Source organism: Ahaetulla prasina, chromosome 17 (genome assembly GCF_028640845.1).
Source record: "Ahaetulla prasina isolate Xishuangbanna chromosome 17, ASM2864084v1, whole genome shotgun sequence".
Taxonomy (NCBI): Eukaryota; Metazoa; Chordata; class Lepidosauria; order Squamata; family Colubridae; genus Ahaetulla; species Ahaetulla prasina.
The window spans coordinates 981,913-1,002,932 of NC_080555.1; the positions used below are offsets into that span (position 1 = coordinate 981,913).

The 21,020-nt window shown below is 45.8% G+C and overlaps 2 protein-coding genes across 3 annotated transcripts in view; one reads left to right on the plus strand and one right to left on the minus strand.

Annotated features, from left to right (window-relative positions):
* GOLPH3L (golgi phosphoprotein 3 like) overlaps positions 1 to 21,020 on the plus strand; it is a 46,596-nt gene that overhangs the window by 13,986 nt on the left and 11,590 nt on the right. The window lies entirely within an intron of this gene.
* LOC131186548 (hepatocyte nuclear factor 6-like) lies at positions 1,866 to 14,940 on the minus strand. Its single transcript, XM_058160253.1, has 2 exons — positions 13,492 to 14,940; positions 1,866 to 2,164 (listed from the first exon to the last, which is right to left on the minus strand). The coding sequence occupies exons 1-2, from the start codon at positions 14,720 to 14,722 to the stop codon at positions 1,866 to 1,868; spliced, it is 1,530 nt and encodes a 509-aa protein (XP_058016236.1). The 5' UTR covers positions 14,723 to 14,940.

Here is a 21,020-nt window from a genome sequence, read left to right on the forward strand (position 1 = left end):
TTGGCTGTGAAGGGTTTCGCTCAAGAATTGGGGTGACAAACCTCTATTTAAATAACAAAGTTATGGAAGGGAGTTTACAAGCCCAGCCCATGAGGTTTGCCTGGTTTGATTAGGATGAAGAGGGGTCTTGCCACATCCTGGTTATTTTCTTTTGGAAAAATTCAGGAGAGACCCTCAATGCACAGCCCCTTCCACCCCACCCCACCCCCGTACCTGTTGCAAGGCAGCCCCCTCCCTAACAAAACCAGCTGGAACTAGGACCAAGCCAAAATAGGAGGGAAAAAAATACATTCGGAACCGCATAACCCTAACGCAGAAGCGAGAAGCGAGTTGCCATTTGCAAAAGTTTGTTAGATGGGTAGATGGGTAGATCTTTGCTCCAGAGGCCGGATTTTGGGCAGTGGGCAGGTTCCCCCACACAGGGGGTCTAATTTCCCCCCAGGCGTTGGGCCCTTCTGCCCCAAGGCTTGGAAAGAAGCAAGCAGAGAAAATCAAACTGGAGGTGGATCCATCCAGAAATGCTCTGAGCGGCTTCTTTGTTCAATTGCTTTTCTTTCTTTCTTTCTTTCTTTTTTTCTTTCTTTCTTTCTCCAGCTGCATTTGGGAAGGACTGAGGCTGGCGAGGCCAGGGGGAAGAAGGGCAATGGGGAAGGGGGCGAGGGGCGCGAGATGAAATGATTGACAAGAGAAGACCTTTTAGGGCTGGATGGAGAAAAGGGACCACCAGGAAAAAGAGCCAAATTGCAGGGCGCTTTAAATAAATTTAAAATAGAACAGAGGACGGTGCCTGAGTGCCTTAAAAGAGGTGCCCGGTCTTGTTTTCCATACCATGAAAAAATTTCACCTGCTTTTTTTCCACAAATGAAGTGCGGCTCGTGGCATTTAAGTTTTCTTTTCTTTTTCCTGGTCAGTTGACCATCTCCATCCTGAATATTCCAAGCCAAGAAGGCCTGTTTTGCTTCCTGACCCCAGGAGGGGAGCCGTGAGATAAGTGGGCCACCAGAAGATGCTGGAGAAAGGGAGGGGGGGAGGTCAAGGAGGGGCAGCAGGGGGATATTCCAGATGTAAAATTAGTTGTGGGGGGTGGACCTCTGCACGGAGAGGGACGGACGGACATTTGTGCTCATCTGGGATTGCTGTCTGTCCTGCAGTGGCTTAGAAAACACACGGAGGAAGAGGAGGAATCCTGGTTTAAGACCGGTTCTGCTTTGTCTTAACTGGTTTGAAACCGTGAGAGAGTGAGGAGGGGGGGGGTCTCCATCATTACGCTTCATGCATCGAATTGTCGGGGGGTGGGAGGAAGGGAGGTTGGGGGAGATTGGGCCGTGCCCACCTGTGTTGGATGGTACTTGGTGCCAAGGACTTTAGAAGGAAATGACTTGCTTTGGGATGTTTGCCCCTTACTCCAAAGGGTAAGGGGTCTCCTCCTTCCTCCACGGTGGAAGGTAACCCCGTTCTGGTCCTTCGTCTCCCCACCCTCTCCACACTTCCCCCCCTGCTTTGAACCACTAGATGGCGACGCATCCTCGTTGGGGGACCCACAGGGGAGAGTTTATAGAAGGAAACAAAAGGAACCCCAACTTCTTGGAGGCAGCAGCCTTGACTGTCCTTCTCAAGGTCCTTCAGGGAGTCCGGTCCAAAAAAGAAGGGGCTCACCTTGGCCTAGACTCCCCCCCCCTCCCCTGCTTCCCGGGGTCTCAAATTACAGGAGGGTGGTGACCCCCAGAGCAGGATTCAGAAACGACGGTCCCTTCTTCTCCTTTGGCCATTTTAACGCCTGCCCGGCTGAAGTGCTCGTCTTCCATCTTTGGTGCAAGAAAGGGGGGGGGGAACGCCCGGCGTCCTCTGGGGGGGGAGGGGGGGGGTCACGCTTTGGTGCAAGTGACCGCCGAGGACGAGGTAGAGCCGGCGGAAGGAGACCTCCCTTCCTCCATCCATTTGTCCAAGCTCCTCCGCCGGGCGTTCATGAAGAAGTTGCTAACGGTGGACAGCTCCAGGCCCAGCTGTTGGGCGATGGTGATCTGAAGGTCCTTGGAAGGTCTTTGGTTCTCGTGGAAAATGGCGTGGAGGGTGCGGCGCTGGATGTCCGTGAAGACCAGCCGGTGGCGTTTGGGGACGTGGTTGCGGTCAACTTTGCTTTGGTCTTGTTCTTTTCTTTTGCAAGCTGCGGTGGGAGGGCGGGGAGGGGGGAGAGAAATGGGCAGATTGGAAGGACAAGAAGCCGTTAGTTATGCAGCGTATAAAAGAAGAAAATAAATATTAATTCCCTCTGGATGGCTGTTCACTTTGGCAGAGGATCAGCTCACATCTCCGCCCAGCGCTCTGTGGCTATTACTATCCTTATCACCACCGGCACTCTGGTAGACTGCCCCTCTCCAGGGAGGTTTTGTGGAATGAAAGAGGCATCCAGAGATCATCTTCCCTCCCAGCCTTCCCTCTGCCTCCTTTCCATCATGTTCTAAACCAATTAAGATCGAGGCCACCTGTACAGGCCTGAAATTACAACCTGGTGCATCCAGGTCGAGAGAATATTTCTGCATTATTGGGGTGGGGTGGGGGGAGGATGGGATAAAGTGACCGGCCTCCAGTTGATTTGGGGGGCAGGAAGGTGGAGTAGCTGGGTTTGGGGGTCAGATGCAAAGAGTTTCCACTTCTTTGCTTATATAAAAAGAGCATTTTTATTTCATTTTTTAAAAAAAAACTTGGGGAGCTTTTCCCTTTGCACAGGTTTTAAGATATACCCAAATTTCCTAAGCTGTTGGAATTGCCGGCTGGTGAGGTTTTGATTTTCTGGACCGAAACATCTTGGCTGGTGTGGAAATACCGGAGGATATTGGAGCTCATTCCCAGCATTGTGTTTTTGGGGGAAACAGAGAAGCATAGAAGAGAGAAGGCCACCCTCTCTCTTCCAAAACCCTCGGATTTAGGCTTGGAAAAACCATATAATTTATGATTTTCTAGCCTGGGATGAGGTGAGAACAACCCTTGAACCAATCTCGGCTTAGTGCAGGGGCTGAACCAGGCTCTGTGCCCAAGCTCTCTCTCTCTCTGTGTGTGTGTGTCTATTTTGCTTCCCTTCCCTTGGAATCAAAAATAAAAGTTTGCTCTTTAGCCTGAGGATGACCTTAAAGCACACAACTCCACCCGCTCCCTGCTTTTATGCCTTCCTTTAATGGCAGGGATGGAGGAGGAGGAGGAGGAGGAGGAGGAGGAAGAGGGGAGCTTGAAATTTAATGCTAAATCAATAGCTCTGGTGACTGAAATCTTCTGTCTCCTTTTTCTTGCCTCTCCAGCCCTCTGGCTCCTCGCAGTCCTTTTCCCCAGCAAGAGACCCATGTGGGCATCCGGAAGCAAGCCCGGCTTACATGGCCAGGGCAGCCCCGTCCTCCTCAGGGTAATCCCAAATTTGGCTCAAGGGAGAAATACGCTTCCTCCCTCCAGCAAATTCAGAAGCTTGAGTGAGATGGTTGGGGAACAAACCCTCCCGACGCGCCAGCCAGCCCTAAACTTGGTCCCGACGTCTTACCCAGGGTGCCATTTTTAACCCAGTTTGATCAGCTGTCACGCAACCTTTCCGTGCAACAGTGGTGGTGCCTTTTAGAAACCTGCTTGATGGGTTGGTAAAAAATAAATAAATCAGAATAGCAGCTTTCCGGATTAGATGTCTAGTGACTAAAATTTAAAGACTCGCACATTTGTGCTAGTCATTCCCGACTCTAGGGGGCGGTGCTCATCTCCGTTTCAAAGCCGAAGAGCCAGCGCTATCTGAAGACGTCTCCGTGGTCATGTGGCCGGCATGACTCAGTGCCAAAGGCGCAGGGAACGCTGTTACTTCCCACCAAAGGTGGTCCCTATTTTTCTATTTGCATTTTTTAAAGTGCTTTCGAACTGCTAGGTTGGCAGAAGCTGGGACAAGTCACGGGAGCTCACCCTGTTACGCGGCGCTAGGGATTCGAACCGCTGAACTGCCGACGTTTTGATCGACAAGCTCCGCGTCTTAGCCACTGCACCACCGCATTCTTGTGTCTAGTGACTAGTTTTACCTTTTGAGAGCTTATTCAGGAAGAAAAGGAGATTTTTCTCCAACTAACAAATACATCACTTACAGTAATTGGATCTGTAGAACACTTGTCTATGGAGATTCTCAGTCATCCAGGTCATGGTTGCCCCAAAGGTGCTTTTTCAAGAGGCAATTGGACTTCCTTGTTTCTTCTTTGAAGGCCTTTTGCTTCTCCTCCAAGAAGCTTCTTCAGGCTCTGATTGAATGGTGGAGAATGGATTTATTTATATTCCTTGCAGTCATCTGGTTGTTGGCACGCTCTCTGAGAATCGTTGAGGCCGCTTGGAGGTTTATCCGTGCCCTCAGGGTCACCTGAATCTTGTAATCTGGATTCAGGTGACCTCCAACTGGCCTCAAGGAGTCTCTGTAAGGATGCAAATGACCAGCTTTATCTGCCAGGAGTGTAAACCCTTCCATTCCCACCATCCAGTCAGAGCTGAAGAAGCTTCTTGGATGAGAAGCGAAACCTCTTCACAGAAAAACCAGAAAGTCCAGTTGCCTCTTGAAAAAAAACACACCTTTGGGACTATAGAACACTTACTCTATTCTTATGAATCGACATGCTTTGAAATGTAACCTCTAACAGTCTAACTGATCTATAATTTCCTGAATCCCCAAAATTCACTTGCAAAATTCACTATGTAGTTGTATCATATACGTACCATAGTAGTATGTGCTCATTCTGTGTAATTTTATTACTGTTATCCATGTGCTCTATGCCATGCGCTACATAAATAAATACATTTTGTTAGATTTCCTAACTGAAATTTGTTTGAGTGTAACTAAAAATTACAGGTAGCCACTTTTGAAACACCGCCTCCTAGGATGGGACTTGGAAAAAAAAAACTACTAATATGGAACAATGATGGAAGCAAAATTTAACATATAACATAACATAACATAACATAACATAACATAACATAACATAACATAACATAACATAACATAACATAACATAACATAACAACAGAGTTGGAAGGGACCTTGGAGGCCTTCTAGTCCATCCCCCTGCCTAGGCAGGAAACCCTACACCATCTCAGTCAGATGGTTATCCAACATTTTCTTAAAAAATTCCAGTGTTGGAGCTTTCCATTTAAACAGGGATTTTCTCATTTAGCTTTCCAAACATAATTGCCAAGGAAGGCAACCCTTCTTTGGATGGTGTATCCCCACACAGTGATGGTTTGCTTAATTGTGGTTTATAGAAAAGCCTTAATCGCCTGAGATCGCACAACAGGGGAAAACTCAATTCAGAGCTTCGGATGGTGTGTGTGAATCCAGGACCAACAATCAAAGTGCTTTCTAAAGCTTCAACCTGCCAAATTTGTGAACAAAACTATAATTCTTTTTCTCATCTGTTGCCAAATCTTGCAGGTTGACAATTTCTTTTGACAGAAGGGTGGACATCAACATCAAAATCATGTAGATCTCGATAGGCCGTAGCTAGAGAAACACCTTTGTGCATCACAGCAGTCAAAGGTGATTGTTGTTGGGTTGTGTGGGTTTTTTTTTTGCAAACCTAGATAGTTTTAAGCAGACTGAGTGTTTTAATGTTTCACGAACTAAGGTTCGATCCTCACCTCGTGTTAAAATCTGGCGCAAGTCTTTATAAACAAGCCCTTTATTTGAATGAAGATGTTTCACAGAAGGATGTTGGCTTAGAAAGGACAACTTTGAAACTTTCTGCTCCCAAAGAATGAAGGATGTTGAAGGAAATCTGGAAATTTGCCTCAAAAGTCTAAGAGGCCAAGTGACGTTCTGATTGTAAAATTGTGTATTTCACAATCACAAACCTGCTTGTGGTTTGGAAAGTCTGACTCTGCCGAGGGTCCTTTGTTCCAAGGTTGGCTTTGGCGTGGCAGGATAAGAGACGGGACTTTTTGGTGTTGGGCCCAAGATTTTGGGAAATTCTCTGTTCCAGTAAGATCCCATTTTTCCTACCTTTTAAACTTCCGGGATAATTTTGCACAAGGGATCTGTTTTAAGGTAGTTATTGTCTTGTGTGTTGTTTTTTTAAAGCACCCCGATTGCTAGTGATTATTTTTCATATACATAGCCACACACCTATGGTTCCATATATGTAGATAAATGCCTCTTTCCCTTTTCTTCAAGTGACTTTGGTTACTTTCCGTTGCGAAATTTGGAGTGTGTGGAACCAAAGAGACATCTGATTAACGGTGATTTTAATTGCCTTAATTGTGGGCAGGAAACCTGCCTGAGGATAGCCTAACCTTTGAAGGAAGCACGTACCCATGGTCCACAGTGGAAAAGGCACAGAAAATGCAGATTTTTACAAGTAAGAGTCACAAATCGTTCTGCCATGGGATTTTCTCCCCCCCAAAAATTCTGATCTTTGCTCCTGTCTTGTGGCCATGAAACGTGACAAGCTTGTTTTGTTCTTCAGCTCTTCCCAAGCAGACCCTCCCCAACACACACACACACACACACACACACACACACACACACACACACACTGCCTTTGCTACGCTGCTCTGGCTGCACGCTGATAGAAAATATTGATCAGATCCCAACTATATGGCTGCAAAGAACAGCCAGTTTCATGTTAACCCTTGCAGGGCAGGATTGATGGCGGGCCTGATGCTCAGGAAAAGAGGCGGGAGGGGAAAATCTTTCAGGAAAGGGGACACTCCCTTCAGCTGCAGAAATTGGGGTTCAGCTCTCCCAAAATCTCTGGGCTTGGCTCTCTTGAATGCGCTATTGGTGTCCTTCCTACCCCAAAGTCATCCGATCGAGTTTATCCCTCTCTGGGTGGACACCGACCGACTAGACGATGGCAGAAAAGACAGAAATCTTAGCCTGGGATCCACTAACTCAAAACAGAAAGTCCCGCATCATCAGGTTTTTCCTGTACTTCAGAGCTTACCTAAAATCTGGTAAATTATGCATTAGGATTTTTCTCGCCGCGTTAAGCCAAAAGGCAATTCGCCCACTTGAATCGAGCGATTGCTGGGGCCAGTCTCTGGCCTGAAGTCTTGAAACTGGTGAAGAGGCATTAGAGTCACCGGCCCTAAAAATCAAGGCATCTTCCATTTATTATCCGGTTTGGATTCATCTCGGGCTCCTGGCTGAGTTTTAACCATGTCTGGACTAGGTTTGGCTCCTCTCAATTCAGTAAATGCTTTGCTCTTATTTGTGGAATGGAAATAGAGCCGGATTCCAAATTAATTTAATAATAATAATAATAATAATAATAATAATAATAATAATAATAATAATAATAATAATAATAATAATAATAATAATAATATCACCTGCAAATCAAAGATCTTCACTCATCCCCAGCTCAGTTGTTCTATTTAAATAGCAACAACAACAACAACAACAACAATTTTATAAAATACATCAACAAATTGCCACTTCCTGCAATAACACCAGTGGAACTGCAAAAAACTGCACTACTCGGAACATTAAGAAGGTACTTGGTTGATACCTCGGATGCTGGCAGCAACCCCTATCAAGCATTAGCACCAGTCAATGGTACTTGTGATGCATTTTTGAATGTTCATGTTTAATGAATAAAGTAAATAATCATCATCATAATAATCCAAGAGCCTCCTTCCTCTCTTCCCCAGTTCAGTTTATTCCTTTGTTTTCAAATAACTTTTCCCAGATAAATGAAGTTTCCTAGATAATCTTCCCTTTAGGCAGAATTACGTCCACTTTTGGCCATGTTTTGGTGGCGGCGGCCGCCAAGGCAATGAAATAGAAAAACGACTTGCTCGTTTCAGGTTTGTTTTTTTGTTTTTTGATATATATATGTATTTTTTACAAACAGGAATTGGGTCAGGTGGGTGCTGCAATTTGGGAATTTAATCAGCTGCTTCTCCCCTCCCCCCTTTGTGGGTTGGGGGGGGGGCAGGGTTAGAACCAAGAAGGGGCACTGTGGGGCCAATTGAAACCTCATCTCTCCCCCCCCACAAAAAAAAATCAATGTTCTGTTTGAAATAGAAAGCCCAAGGGAAGAGCAGAAGGAATTCAGGGGAGTTGACCGTTGGGTAGCTGGTGGCTGGTTGTGCCTGAGAAAAATCAATGATGCTCTTACATGAAGATCCTCCATAGGTTGAGAGGGACGTCTAGAAGAAAAGGAGGGGGGGGATTCTTCCCTTCCTTCCACTTTGCCCCCCCTCTTTCACGTTGCCAGGGAGAGGGGAACAAAAGGAACCTCGCCAAACGGAGCGGGTCATCTTGAGCAGGGCCATTGCCATCCTCCCAATTCCAAGTTGACTTCATGGCCGTTTGCACATTTGCAGCCTGGTTGAGAAAGTGGCCCTTGGGCCTGGATTAGCCCCGGTGGGTCTGAAGCAGAGTATATTTCTCCCCCTCCCCGCACCCCCAATTAATTTCATTAATGATGCTCTTTAGCCTCCCTGCCCTTCGGTTACGACCCCACCTTTTCATCCCCCAGCAATTTTAAAAATCCTCCTCCATAGAATTGGACCTCATCAATTAAACTCCAGTCCCCATCCCCCCCCCATTCATCAGCCCAAATGCAAAAGGCCCATTTTCTTAGAAAGCAACCCCACCCCCCCACCCGCTTGTCCAAATCAGGGCGAAGCGTTCGTAGCCGTCGTTGCTGGTTTAAATTTCAGGAGACGGTTTTAGCCATTTTAATCCACGCGAGGTGACCTTCCCGGGCTCTTCTTTTCTACCTTTGGGATGCAAGGGCTTTAGCGATCGTTAAAAATGGAAGCAAGCACCACGTTTGGGGGTTTTTAATGGGAAGAGGCCCATTAAAATGTGCATTTTACGTTCAGTCCGGTGGGCCGGTTTGAAAGTAGTCCCTGAACTAAAAAAAAATGTGCGGGTTTTATTGCCATATTTTTGTGGATGCTTGACAAGCGTGGGGTCATGTGTTTTTTCCCCCCCCCTCCCGGATGTCAGGGGTTTTGGAACAGAAAAACCAGTCATGCTGCTTCTAAATCTTCTCCTTAGTTTAAGGCTATCCATGTCTGGAGTCAGTTGACCCTAAAAGTGCTAAGCTTCTCCTTTTTCATATCGGGGAGTCTGAACTCAAAAACAGACAACTTGTGGAGGCTTCTGTCGGAACGAAGACAATTTTAGCATAACTGCAGCGATCACACGGTTTGAGCTGGGCCCGAGTTAAAAGCATCAGGTTTCTGGCTTCTCGTTCGACCTGATGCACCAGATGGCGATCCTTGAGGGATCATTTCAAAACTTGAAATGAATTGCTCCTGGTGTTAGGGGAGGCAAAAGGGAGGGTGGGGGAAAAGGGGGTGGAATGGACATTTTATATAAAAAGCGAATGAAGCTTGCTTTTCTGGATTTGTCGGGAGGGGTGGGTAGGTAGAGGAGGAAAGAGGCTCAAATATATCTACAAACGCTAGCCTTTTAAAACCCAGGGGACAGTTTTTGAAGCGGTTTGTTTTGCTTAAAAACGGGGAAAAAAAGGTTGCCTTGGTTTGCTTGCAGTTAGCCAGAAGATGCTATTACCTTAAGGTGAATTTGGAAATGGATGCTGCGGAAGTGATTTTTTTTCGGGTGGTGGGGGAAAGTGGTGTTATTATTCAGGAAATGAACCAATATTTTTGAAAAGCATCGTAGGCCGATTCTATTTTCAGGAAAAGCAAGAGTGCCTAAGATGAAAATGTTTGTCATCAGAAGCCGTTTTATTGAATCCAGTGGGTCTCCTCCCAACTCAGACCGTTAGGAGATCCCCCCCCGAGATCGATTACCGCCGGATCACACAACCGCGCCTCTTGAGTGACGGTGGTACGATTTTACTGCTTTTTCCAGCTGGTTTTGGTGGGAATTCATTGGAAATTTCCTCCAAAGGGAACCTTGGAACTCCCCGCTGCATGAAAGCAGGCAGAGTTGTGATCTAGTGGATCTACCTGCCTGAATAGATCAGGGTGCAGGAGGATCCTCTTAATTTTTTTTGCAAGTCGATTCTAGCACACGCAACATGGTCTCTGGAGAGACCACCTGGCGCGGCCTAGCCTTAGGGAAACTAAGAACATGGAGACAAGCAGGGGTTGGTCTAGAAGACCTCCAAGGTCCCTTCCAACTCTGTTATTCTGCTATCTTTCAGATTAGTTTTCTCCACCTTGGCCACTTTTAAGATGGGTGGACTACAATTCTCAGACTTCCCCAGCCAGCATGGGTGGACTTCAACTCCCAGAGTTACCTATTCAGCATGAAATTCTGGGAGTTCAAGTTCAAAGGCGCTCTTGGCTGTCGGGCTAACACTAATTTGGCTCCTTCTGCTGGCTGTAAAAACAATATTCCATTTCTCCCCCCCCCCAAAAAGTTGTTTGTTTCCTAGATTTCATTTCCCCCTTTTTCAGGAACGTAATCCCTCATTACAGCAGAGTTCGTCCTTGGTCAGTCAAAGCAAACCTCTCTTTCCCGCAATTTGAAAGTTAAAGCACCTGACCCAGATGGTGGGCTAAATTTTGCCAACGACCCTCCGAATAATATTTCACAGCCTTAACTTTTTCCTTCTTATATCCCAGTTAAATATTTAGAAACCTTTAGAAACTCCTCGAGAAGTTTAAAACCCAACAGCCTCCATCATTAGGAACACAAAAAGGGGGGAAAAACTTAATTCCAAATATTGCTATTGAACCAAATATCTTTGCAACACAGACAGTTTTTTAAAAAAAAACAAAATAAAAGAAATGCTGAAGAAACATTAAGATGGGGTGGAGAAGAATGAGTTTAAGGGAGGATATTTTGGTTGACACTAAGGAAAATAGATTGTGGAACAAGACAAGGAAAACCCAGACAGACACGTCCAGAAATAACCCATAGAAAGATGCTCTTATCAGATCTGCGTTAGCAGATACTTCTCTATTTCAAAACCCCGCATCAATCGAGATTCATATAACGCACTTTCACAAGATTTAACCAGGTCAAGAAATTAAAGCTCCTTCTTTTTAGGTTTTTTTTTTTTAAATTCAATTTTCAAGCATAAAAAAACCAAATCACGAATCTTCCCTTCTCCCTCTGTTTTCCCATGAAGGACTCCCTGTTTGTTAGTGAAGAAGGGTGGTTGGGGGGAGAAAACTTTTTCACATAGGACCAGCAGAGATGCTGGGATGGTGGCAGGGGGAGGGCGACCACAATTTTTACTTTGGCTCACTTGCAAAAAAGAGAAAAAGAAAAGAAAAGAAAAGAGAAAGAGACAATGGAGAGAGAGGGATAGAAGGAAGGAAGGGAGAAAGGAAGGAAGGAAAGAAAGAAAAAGAATGAGACAGAGGGAGAGAAGGAGGGAAGGAAGGAAGAAAGGAAGGAAAGAAAGAAGGAAAGAGACAGACAAGAGGCAGAGAGAAGGAAGGAAGAGAAAAAAAGGAAAGAAAGAAAAGAAAGAGCGAGACAGACAGAGAGAGGGAGAGAAGGAGGGAAGGAAGGAAAGAAAGAAAGGAAAGAGAGAAAGAGACAAGAGACAGAAGGAAGGAAGGATGGAAGAGAAAAAAGAAGGAAGGAAGGAAGAGAAAAAACAAAGGAAGGAAAGAAAAAAAAAAAAGAGACAGAGAGAAGGAGAGGGAGAGGGAGAGGAGGGAGGGAAGGAAGGAAGGAAAGAAAAGAAAGGAAAGAGACAGAGACAAGAGACAGAAGGAAGGAAGGATGGAAGAGAAAAAAGAAGGAAGGAAGGAAGAGAAAAAACGAAGGAAGGAAAGAAAAAGAAAAAAGAGACAGAGAAGGAGAGGGAGAGGGAGGGAAGAAAGGAAGAAAGGAAGGAAAGAAAGAAGGAAAGAGACAGACAGACGAGGCAGAGAGAAGGAAGGAAGAGAAAAAAAGGAAAGAAAAAAAAGAGCGAGACAGACAGAGAGAGGGAGAGAAGGTGGGAAGAAAGGAAAGAAGGAAGGAAAGAAAGAAAGGAAAGAGACAGAGACAAGAGACAGAAGGAAGGAAGGATGGAAGAGAAAAAAGAAGGAAGGAAGGAAGAGAAAAAACGAAGGAAGGAAAGAAAAAGAAAAAAGAGACAGAGAAGGAGAGGGAGAGGAGGGAGGGAAGGAAGGAAAGAAAGAAAGGAAAGAGAGACAGACAGAGACAGAGAGAAGGAGGGAAGAGAAAGAAAAAGAGGAAGGAAGAGAAAAGGAAGGAAGGAAGGCCTTGCAGTGCATCCATGAAGAGTTGGGTTAAACTGAATGTGAGCTTGCTGGCTCTTCTCTGGGTTTGAAGTGGGTGACCTGGACCTGCTAAGAAAGACATGAAGACGCTGCGTGTGTGAATGCGAAGACATGGAAAGGAAAGCCAGCAGCGTCTTCTACACCTCCCAGCTCAAAAGCTTCATGGGAGAAGCCCCTCCCCCCCCCCAGAACAGACCATCCATCCTTGGTGCTCCCCAGGGAGATCTTTGGGCCTGGGATGGAGGGTCCATGGACGTTGCTGCAGGTTAGGATGGAGGTGCGAGGCGTGTGGTGTTGTGTTGTTGTGTTTCTGGCTTTCCTCCCTGACCTTGACCGACGGGGCCTTGTGGGAGGTGGCTGTGAGCCGGCCGTGCGCAGAAGGGACTCGCGGGGGGTGGGGGTGGGGGGAGGGGAGGGGAGGTTGGAGATCTGCCCTCCCCATTATTGACTTCTTCGGGGAGCTTGTCCTGTGACCCACAAGGTTGTGGAGAGGACGAAATGGGGTTAGGCCTTGGAGGGGACGCTGGCCTAGATTTTAGCTGCCCTGATGCACTAATGCTAGAAGACGAATGTTGAGTATTGATCGGAGGCTGGAGGGAAACCAGATGTGGGCTTAGGTAGACCCCTGACCAATTCCACTGGGGAGGGGAGGGGGGGCTTCAGAAATCCTCTCCTGGGCCCTGAATCCTTTGTACGACCTTCAGCAGTTCATTTAGTGACCGCTCGAAGTCACACCAGTGCGGAAAAAAGACCGTTTTTCACACTTAACGGCCGTCGCAGCCTCCCCCGTGGTCACGTGATCAAAAGTCAGACGCTTGGCGACAGACTCCTGTTTATGACGGTCGCAGAGACCCCGGGGGTGTGTGTGTGTGTGTGTGTGTCTCGATCCCCTTTTGTGACCATCTGCCAATGGGGAAGTCAGAACAACCTCTATACTCACTTAACGCCGGCAGTGGTTCACTTATCAACTGCGACAAGAAAGGTCGTAGAATGGGGCAAAGCACACTAGGCGGATGTCTCGCCTAGGAACGGAAATGTTGAGCTCCATTGTGGCCGTAACGCAAGGACTACAAGTTTCTGACGTTCCCTACAATTCTGGTGGCACCAGAAGCCCAAAGCCGGCACAACCTGATGCTCAGATTGTCTACCCAGACGTCCGTCTTGGTGCCTGCAGAGGGTCTTATGTCTAGAGAAGAAGGGCCAGATCCCAGACCTCAACATCTGAAGGTCATCAGACGTCCTGCTTGGCATCTGACCTTCCTTGTCTCGTTCCTGCTTCCGCCCCCTTGGATCCCAGCTATGAAAATATTATCTTACCTTCTAACCTTAAAGCTGCCATTCTCTGAAATTCGGGCTCTTGAAGCCACCTCCACATCCTCTTGAAGGTCTCCCTCCCGGACTTGAGTTTGCTCCAGGGCTTGGGGTTCCTCAAAAGGTCAGACAGGGTCCCCTGGGACCGGCAGAGGACCCGCTCCGCGAAGATGGCTTGGGGGATGCTGTATCGCTTCAGCTCGGCGATGATGCGCTGGGCCACTTCTCGGGTGTTGATCTCCTCCAGCTGGCTGGAGAGGACCGTGGTCTGGCTGGCGATAGGCGGGTTGGGCCGAGAGTTCATCTCTGGCCGTGGGTGGCCGTAGCCACTTTGACTCATGGGGTTGGGGGACGCCATGGTGGAGTTTTGGGTGGGAGACATCTCTCTTTGGAAGTGCTGGTCCATCCGGCCAAACATGGCGGCCGAGTGGCCTTCAAAGCCGTTGCCCAGCACCATCTTCTCGTTGGCCAGAGGCGCCACGGAGTGTCCCGCATAATTGTGCATGGGCACCAGCTGCGGACTGGACAGCGAAGACAAACTCTGGCCCATGCCCAGATCTTTGTGGTGGTACGGGCTGTAAAAATGCCCGCCGGCGCCCAGCCCTCGGTCTTCCCTCATGAGGGTGAAGCTCCCGATGACGTTGCCCATGGGGAGACATTGATGGTGGTGATGGTGGTGGTGGTTCTGGTGGTGGAACTTCTCGTGAAGGGGCTGCAAAGGAGTCAGAGTGGTGTAGCTGTTCCCCGTGCCGGAGGTGGGCGAGTCCCCCCCAAAGCCAAGCCCAGGGTGCAGGGTGGTGGCCAAGGGGTGTTCCGCCCGGTGGCAATCGCCGCCTTCCAGCACCGAAGCCACCAGGGAGGACCTCTGCAGTGCCGAGTGAAGGGGACGCGCGTCGCCCGGCATGAAATCCTGCTCTTGAACGGCCATCTCCCCACCATTCTCCAAGCTCAACTGGACGTTCATGGTTCCCCCTCCTAGGCTGTCATGCTCTCGGTGGGGCAGCCCAGCCTTAACCGCGGTTAGATGTTGGGTGGGTGGAGGAAGGAGAGGCTGAGATGGCGATGGTGTCTGCTCCGGCTGGGAAGCTAATCTTCTTCCTTGACTTCCTTGGGGAGACTTTGGGGACAAAGGGAGAGAGAGAGATAAGAAAGAGAAAAAGACACCCAATCTTCTTCTTCTTCCTCCTCTTCCTCCTCCTCTTCTTCCTCGTTGTCTTTTCATGCACTGAAATTTCATCCGGCCAAATTAAACATGCCTTTGTGCCAAACTTCCCTTGATGCAAATGCCCTCACCAGACAGGGAAACCTCTAAAAAAAAACCCTTCCAAAGACTCCTTGACCCTGCCCCTCAAACCCCCCCTCCCCTCCCTTGCATGCAAAACATCCCCCTCCCCAGGTTAGGAGAGGAAACCTTCAAGGAAAAGATGAGAAACGTTGCCATTTCCCCCCCCCCTGCCAAAGTCCTAATAATTTCCCCCTGGCTAACAGACCACCCTTCTCACCACGAATTCCCCACCCAGCCGAAAAGAAAGAAAGAAAGGCAGCTTACCTATTGTTGCATGTTATCCATCGAGAGAGAGAGAGAGAGAGAGAGAGAGAGAAAGAAAAAGAAAGAAAGAAAGAAAAAGAGAGAAGAAAGATTATTTTGACTCTCGGGGCACCAAAGGAGCCGTTAGCTGCCGCCTGTCTCTTCCACCTGTCTCACCGGCTCGAAGGGGTGGCTTTTGAGAAAGGGACGAAGGAGACTAACCCAAACTCCTTCCCTGGGGGGCAGAGCAAAGCAGGAAGAAGCTTGTCCCCCCTCTCAGCCCCTGAACAGTCCCACTTTTGAGATCTTCCCACTACGAATAGTAGCAGCGTCTGGGCGGGCGAGCATCAGTTCCCAGCCTCTTCCTGCCTCCTCCTCCTGCTGATCTCCATTTAATTTTGATTTCTTGAAGTCCGTCCAGCTTGAACTAACCTCCTCTTTGTGTGTGTGTGTGTGTGTGTGTGTGCCAGTGGGTCAGTCTCAGCTTTCTCCTTTTTTTTTTTCTCCTCCTGTGGGTCTCCTCTCCAGTCCAGCCTTTCCCACCAACCCCCCCTCCCCTTCCCAATCTTGCTTCTTCCAAGCCCTGAAGGCAGTGATATCGATTCTACCAGCCTAAACCCTTGGCTCGCCTGCCTTTTTTTTTCTTTTTTTCCACGTCACCAGCCTAAAAAATATGCCGGATTGCAATCAGGAGCCAATTGGATTTAACCCAGTCGGGCCTGGAGCCAGGGGGTGGGAAAGGCACAACGGGGCTGGGGCAAGGGTGGGGGGGGACACACGGGTGGGGGGAGCAAGAAAGCTGCGGTGTATGCAAGCAAAAGGAAAGAGGCATTTTTAGATATTCCATGAAGGATCGGTCATCTCCCTAGATTTGCCTTAGGAAGCTTCCTCTGCAGGTCCCAAACAGGACAGGGGGTTAAAAAGCCCCCAAAGGTTTTTAATTGAGTTTTGGGGGTGTATGTTGTCTTTGTAGTGGAGAAGGCAGAGATTAACAATGGATTTTGATTAGTGATTTCCATCCATCCATGTTTGGCCATTGTCGTCTTTTATTTAAGCTACACCTGTGGGATCACCTCGTGGTCTCCCATCCAGGGAGTCACCAGATTTAGCTTCATTTTTTTCAGCCTGTCTGACCTGGGGACAGTGTATGCGTGTGTTGCCTGTCTAATCCCAATTTTAATGTTAGGCTGTCCTGATCTATCGTCGTTGCTTTTGGAATTGGCTGCGGCGGCAAACTAACTGTCCTTTTGGTAGTCGTATCCGACTAACGGCTGCACTTTTTAAATTCTGAATTTTGTTTCATTCTAAGACTTGCCCTGGCAGAGAAGGCAAAACACATTTTTCTCCATAAGTCTCATTCCAGGGAAGAAGGGAACAATGGGCGCTGAACCAGGTTTGAAAAAATAAAAATAAAAAGGGGAGGGGGAGAAATCAAAGGCTTAAAAAAAAAACACCACAACCCACCAATATTGATTTTATTTCTCAAGATTCTGTGGTAATTTATTTTCCTTTCCTTGGTTTTTTTTTTTTTTCTTTTTTTTTTTTTTTGTTTACATTTATACCCCGCCCTTCTCCGAAGACTCAGGGCGGCTTACAGTGTATAAGGCAATAGTCTCATTCTATTTGTATATTTTTACAAAGTCAACTTATTGCCCCCCCCAACAATCTGGGTCCTCATTTTACCTACCTTATAAAGGATGGGAGGCTGAGTCAACCTTGGGCCTGGCTGAACCAGGTTTGAAAAAATAAAAATAAAAAGGGGAGGGGGAGAAATCAAAGGCTTAAAAAAAAACCACCACAACCCACCAATATTGATTTTATTTCTCAAGATTCTGTAGTAATTTATTTTCCTTTCCTTGGTTTTTATTTATTTATTTCCGGGCCATTCACCTGCGTCCCAGCCTGGGTTTTGTTTGCACGAAAAACGGGAGCTTGAGTGAAAAATATATTTAAATTTTGTCTGTGTGGAAAGTTTGCCTTGCTTGGTTTGGATGAAGAAGATGATCTGTGGGAATGAGGCCTCGAGAATTCAAGTTTTCCCAAATAGAAAAGAGCAAGGGCCAGTGAGAGAAATAAAAAAAAATTAAAAAAAAGGGGGGGGGGGGGAAACTGACATCTTGTTACTTCAATTTCTACTTAAAATCACTACTTAGTAATTTCATGATGAAATTACTTTCCTTCCCATAACCCAGATATTAATTCTCCTGTCCAAATAAGCATCTTGGCAACCAAAGCTGTTTGGGGACTCCCTTCTTGGTGAATTGCTAAATTTCTAGATCCCCCCTCAAAGACCTTCAAGGGTTGAGTAAGAAATGGACAAATGACCCCCATTTTCCACTGTTGATAATCCCATATGGATAATTTAAGACCTGAGGAGCAGAAGTCCAGATCTTCCTTCCAATTTTGGCCAGCAACAGATCCAGCAAGAAGGGGATTTCCAATCTGGATTATTATTATTATTTTTGCAAAAGAGATCCTTCTCTCCGATAGTTGGAGGATTTTGGCAGGATTGGGGCCTCCATGGACATTGCAAGATGTCCAAGGCAGGTCTTCTTAGACTCCCTCTAATATCTCTTAGTTTTTGGACACAGTTGAAGGGCCTGGATATTCACAATTAGAGAAGAGCAACCTCTGAAGTGTCATCCCTACAAGGCCTTCTGGCTGCAGCTGCCCCTGCTCACACAGGTGAGTACAGGTGAGCCCCCCCCCCACAGGTCTTTTTCTGCTTTGTTAATCCCACAAAACTGGAAAATGGGGTGCCAGTATGGAGGAAAGGACAGCTAGACAGTTTTTGTGAAACAAGGAAAGGAACAAGAAGTTGGTGAGGACCCCAGTTGTTGAAAGCAAAACCACCAGGAGATCCTAACCACTTCAGGTTGCAGTCTTCAGGGGTTACACAAAACGCCGCAGTCAGAACGAATTCCCCACCTCTTTTGCAAAGCTGTCTGCATGAATTCCAAACCTTTTTATCAAGAGAGCCAATGAACAAGCACAGCTTTTGTCAGCTTTCCTCTTTAACACCCCTCTCTTTAAGAACACACACACACACACACACACACACACACACACACACACGCACGTACACCAGCCAAACAATGGGAAACTGGCGACTTTCTGGTTACACAAAGCTCTTGGTTAAACAAATACTCTGCTCCAGCTTTGAGCAAAGATGGTCTCCCAAAAAACGTTTGTGCATAAACATGTCTTAAGAGGAGATGGTTGCAGTGTTGTTGGTGGGCAGTCAATATCTTGTGTGATTTCATGAGGGTGTTTTGTTAAGATCCAAGTTAATGCTTTCCACAGTATTTATGTATTTTGAGGTGGCTTAGACTAAAAAATGTCCTTTTTTTGTGGCCTGTTGAGGCAAGCATCTACCTTCCGAGACACGCTTGAAAAAGGTTGGTTAAATTCTGCTCATTTTACGTATTTTCAGTATTTATCTACTGCCCTCTTAAGGTGGCTCCCGCCGCAGGAACGGAGTGAGTTCATGGCAAGCAGAAAAATACAGAAAACCACAGAAACATAATAGCTAAATCAAAGTGGAAAAACAAGCACAAACTCTTTAAATATTCATCATGTGAATTTCTGAGCCATTAAATCCTAAAAGCAGACGTCACTTTTGGACGAGGTGGGCCAAATAAACATAATCCACAGATACCTTCTCAATTAAACTCAAATGCATTATCAAAAGAGAAATGAGGGTTCGAAGGGGGCGGGGAGCATTTGGAGTCACTCCAGGATGTGGTAGCGTCAGCATTTTTTGATGGTTAAAACTGAGGACTAGCTGCTTGAAAAGCAACGCTCGGCCTAAACATGGCTATTTTTGTAACCAGTTTCCTCTTTGCAATTATCTATCTATCTATCTATCTATCTATCTATCTATCTATCTATCTATCTATCTATCTAAAAGCTTGTGACAAAGAGATATTAAATGTTAAGAGTCCTCAGCTTTGAGACTTGTTTAGGCCCAAATCACTAAGACGCTGTAAACTCTACATTAAAATATTGGCCAACATTCAAAGTTTGATGTTCAACGTTTTTTTTATTATTATTATTAATGTACCACCATTTCACTGCCCACTTAATTACTGTTAGGTCAGCTTACCAAGATGCTATTTGTTGTGTCAAAAGACTCTGCATATTTTTAAAAAAATGAATTTATTTCCTTGTAAGGATTCCATAGAGGGTGTATTTCTGTGCATGTACATATAGGGGATAGCCTGGCATTTTAAAAAAGAAAAGAAAAAGCATTTTATATACCGTCAGTAACCCAAATATTTGAGCCTGATTCAGAGACAAGGGATATCCCCTTCTTGTCCCCCCATTCCTTCTTCATCTTTTAATTAATTTATAAGCATCTTGGCACAAGAATGGTAGAAACTGAAGAATTCTGGCAAGAGAGGACCAAAATCTAGTTCTGATTCTGGAAATATTCATTAAATATCTACTACCCTCTGCGTGCTGAGACTTTCACAGCAGTCTGAATGACCAGAAGTGGAGATTCCTTTTGTAAAAATAATAATAATGATCATTAGATGGAGAACCAATCTGAAATGGGAAGGAAGTTGGAGATGGAAAGTCCATTCCCATTCTAAATTAACGGAGAATTTAGAAAGGACGTTCAGGGGCAAGCAATCATTAAACACAAGTTGGCTTTTCTTTTGGAGATCTTTTGACCACGAACGGCTCACAACAGCCTCCTCCGTGCCAATTAATCAATATTTCGCAGAAATCTGCTGGAAATTCAAGAAGAGGGAGAGGCAAAAAAAAAAAGAGAAAAAGAGAGAGACTTCAAATCCTTTTCAAGTGCAGTGAAAAAAAAATCGGGTTTTCCCTCACACTTTTCCCGAAGGCGCTGTCCGGGCGTTTAGGTGCTGAAATGGCTCCGTTTGGTCCCCCTCTTGAAAATATGTAGACTTTTAATAGAAAAGAAATAATAGAAACCATCTTTTTCTCTGATTGGGATCCGTATTGTCAGAACCTGAAATAAAATGCTGCCAGTTGTGGAAGATTTAAAACAACAACATATTAGAGAATATTTTCGCACTTTTCTCCTAGGCAAACAGACGGACTTTCCTCCTTGGAAATGGAAGAAAATATCATAGTTCTCCAGGGTTAAAATTCATTCAGACAAACCTTGCTTTTTCCCTAAAATATTCTCCATTTGTTATCTTCAACCCAAGTAGGGACTGTATGCTTTTCTTAAATATACTGCATTCTTCCAGACTCAAATAAGATTCGGTTCTTCTATCGCCGATCACTTGCAGGAAATTCACGCAGAAAAAAACCCACAACACACACAAAACCCCACCTTTAATTCCCACTCTTTGTAAACTGCGTCTCCGAAGAGAGAAGACATTTTTATAAAAAAGGTTTAAAAAAACCCCCTCCCATCTAAAAATATTCAGGAGTTTTTAAAGACCTATATTTCTTTTTTTTAAAAAAATGCTTTCGGCCAAGGACGCCAAGAATCTTTTGTGAAAATCTATGTGCGTTTTAACTAGCAGCCCTTAAGGATTCCCCCTCGTTTATTTTTTCGTGGCTGCAAACTTTATACACAACGCTGTTAAAACAACTTGTGAATAATGTTGTTGTACTCCCTTATTCTGGTTTAACAATTATGGAAGAGACTGTGATTTGGAACTCTGTGTAATGCCTTCAATTTTCCCCCATAAGTCTCTCAATACACTTGTCGCACCAGCGAGCTATTTTATCTGCATACACACACTCTCCCCCCCCCTTTGGAAGGAGTTTAAAACACCATTTGGTTGATTAATTGTCTTTTATTGATCAATTTTCTATTTGGCAGAAACTGTGGACCTTTGGCTGCATAGATTTCAATATGTTTCCTAACCTTAAAAGGCAAAAAAAAAAAAAAAAATACTCCTGATTTTTTAAACACACACACACACAGAGACACAGGAACTGGATTTGTTTCTATTCTAGAAAGCGGGCTAAGAAATATGGATTTTTTCCCTCCACGCCCATCTTTCATAGTGAGGAAATA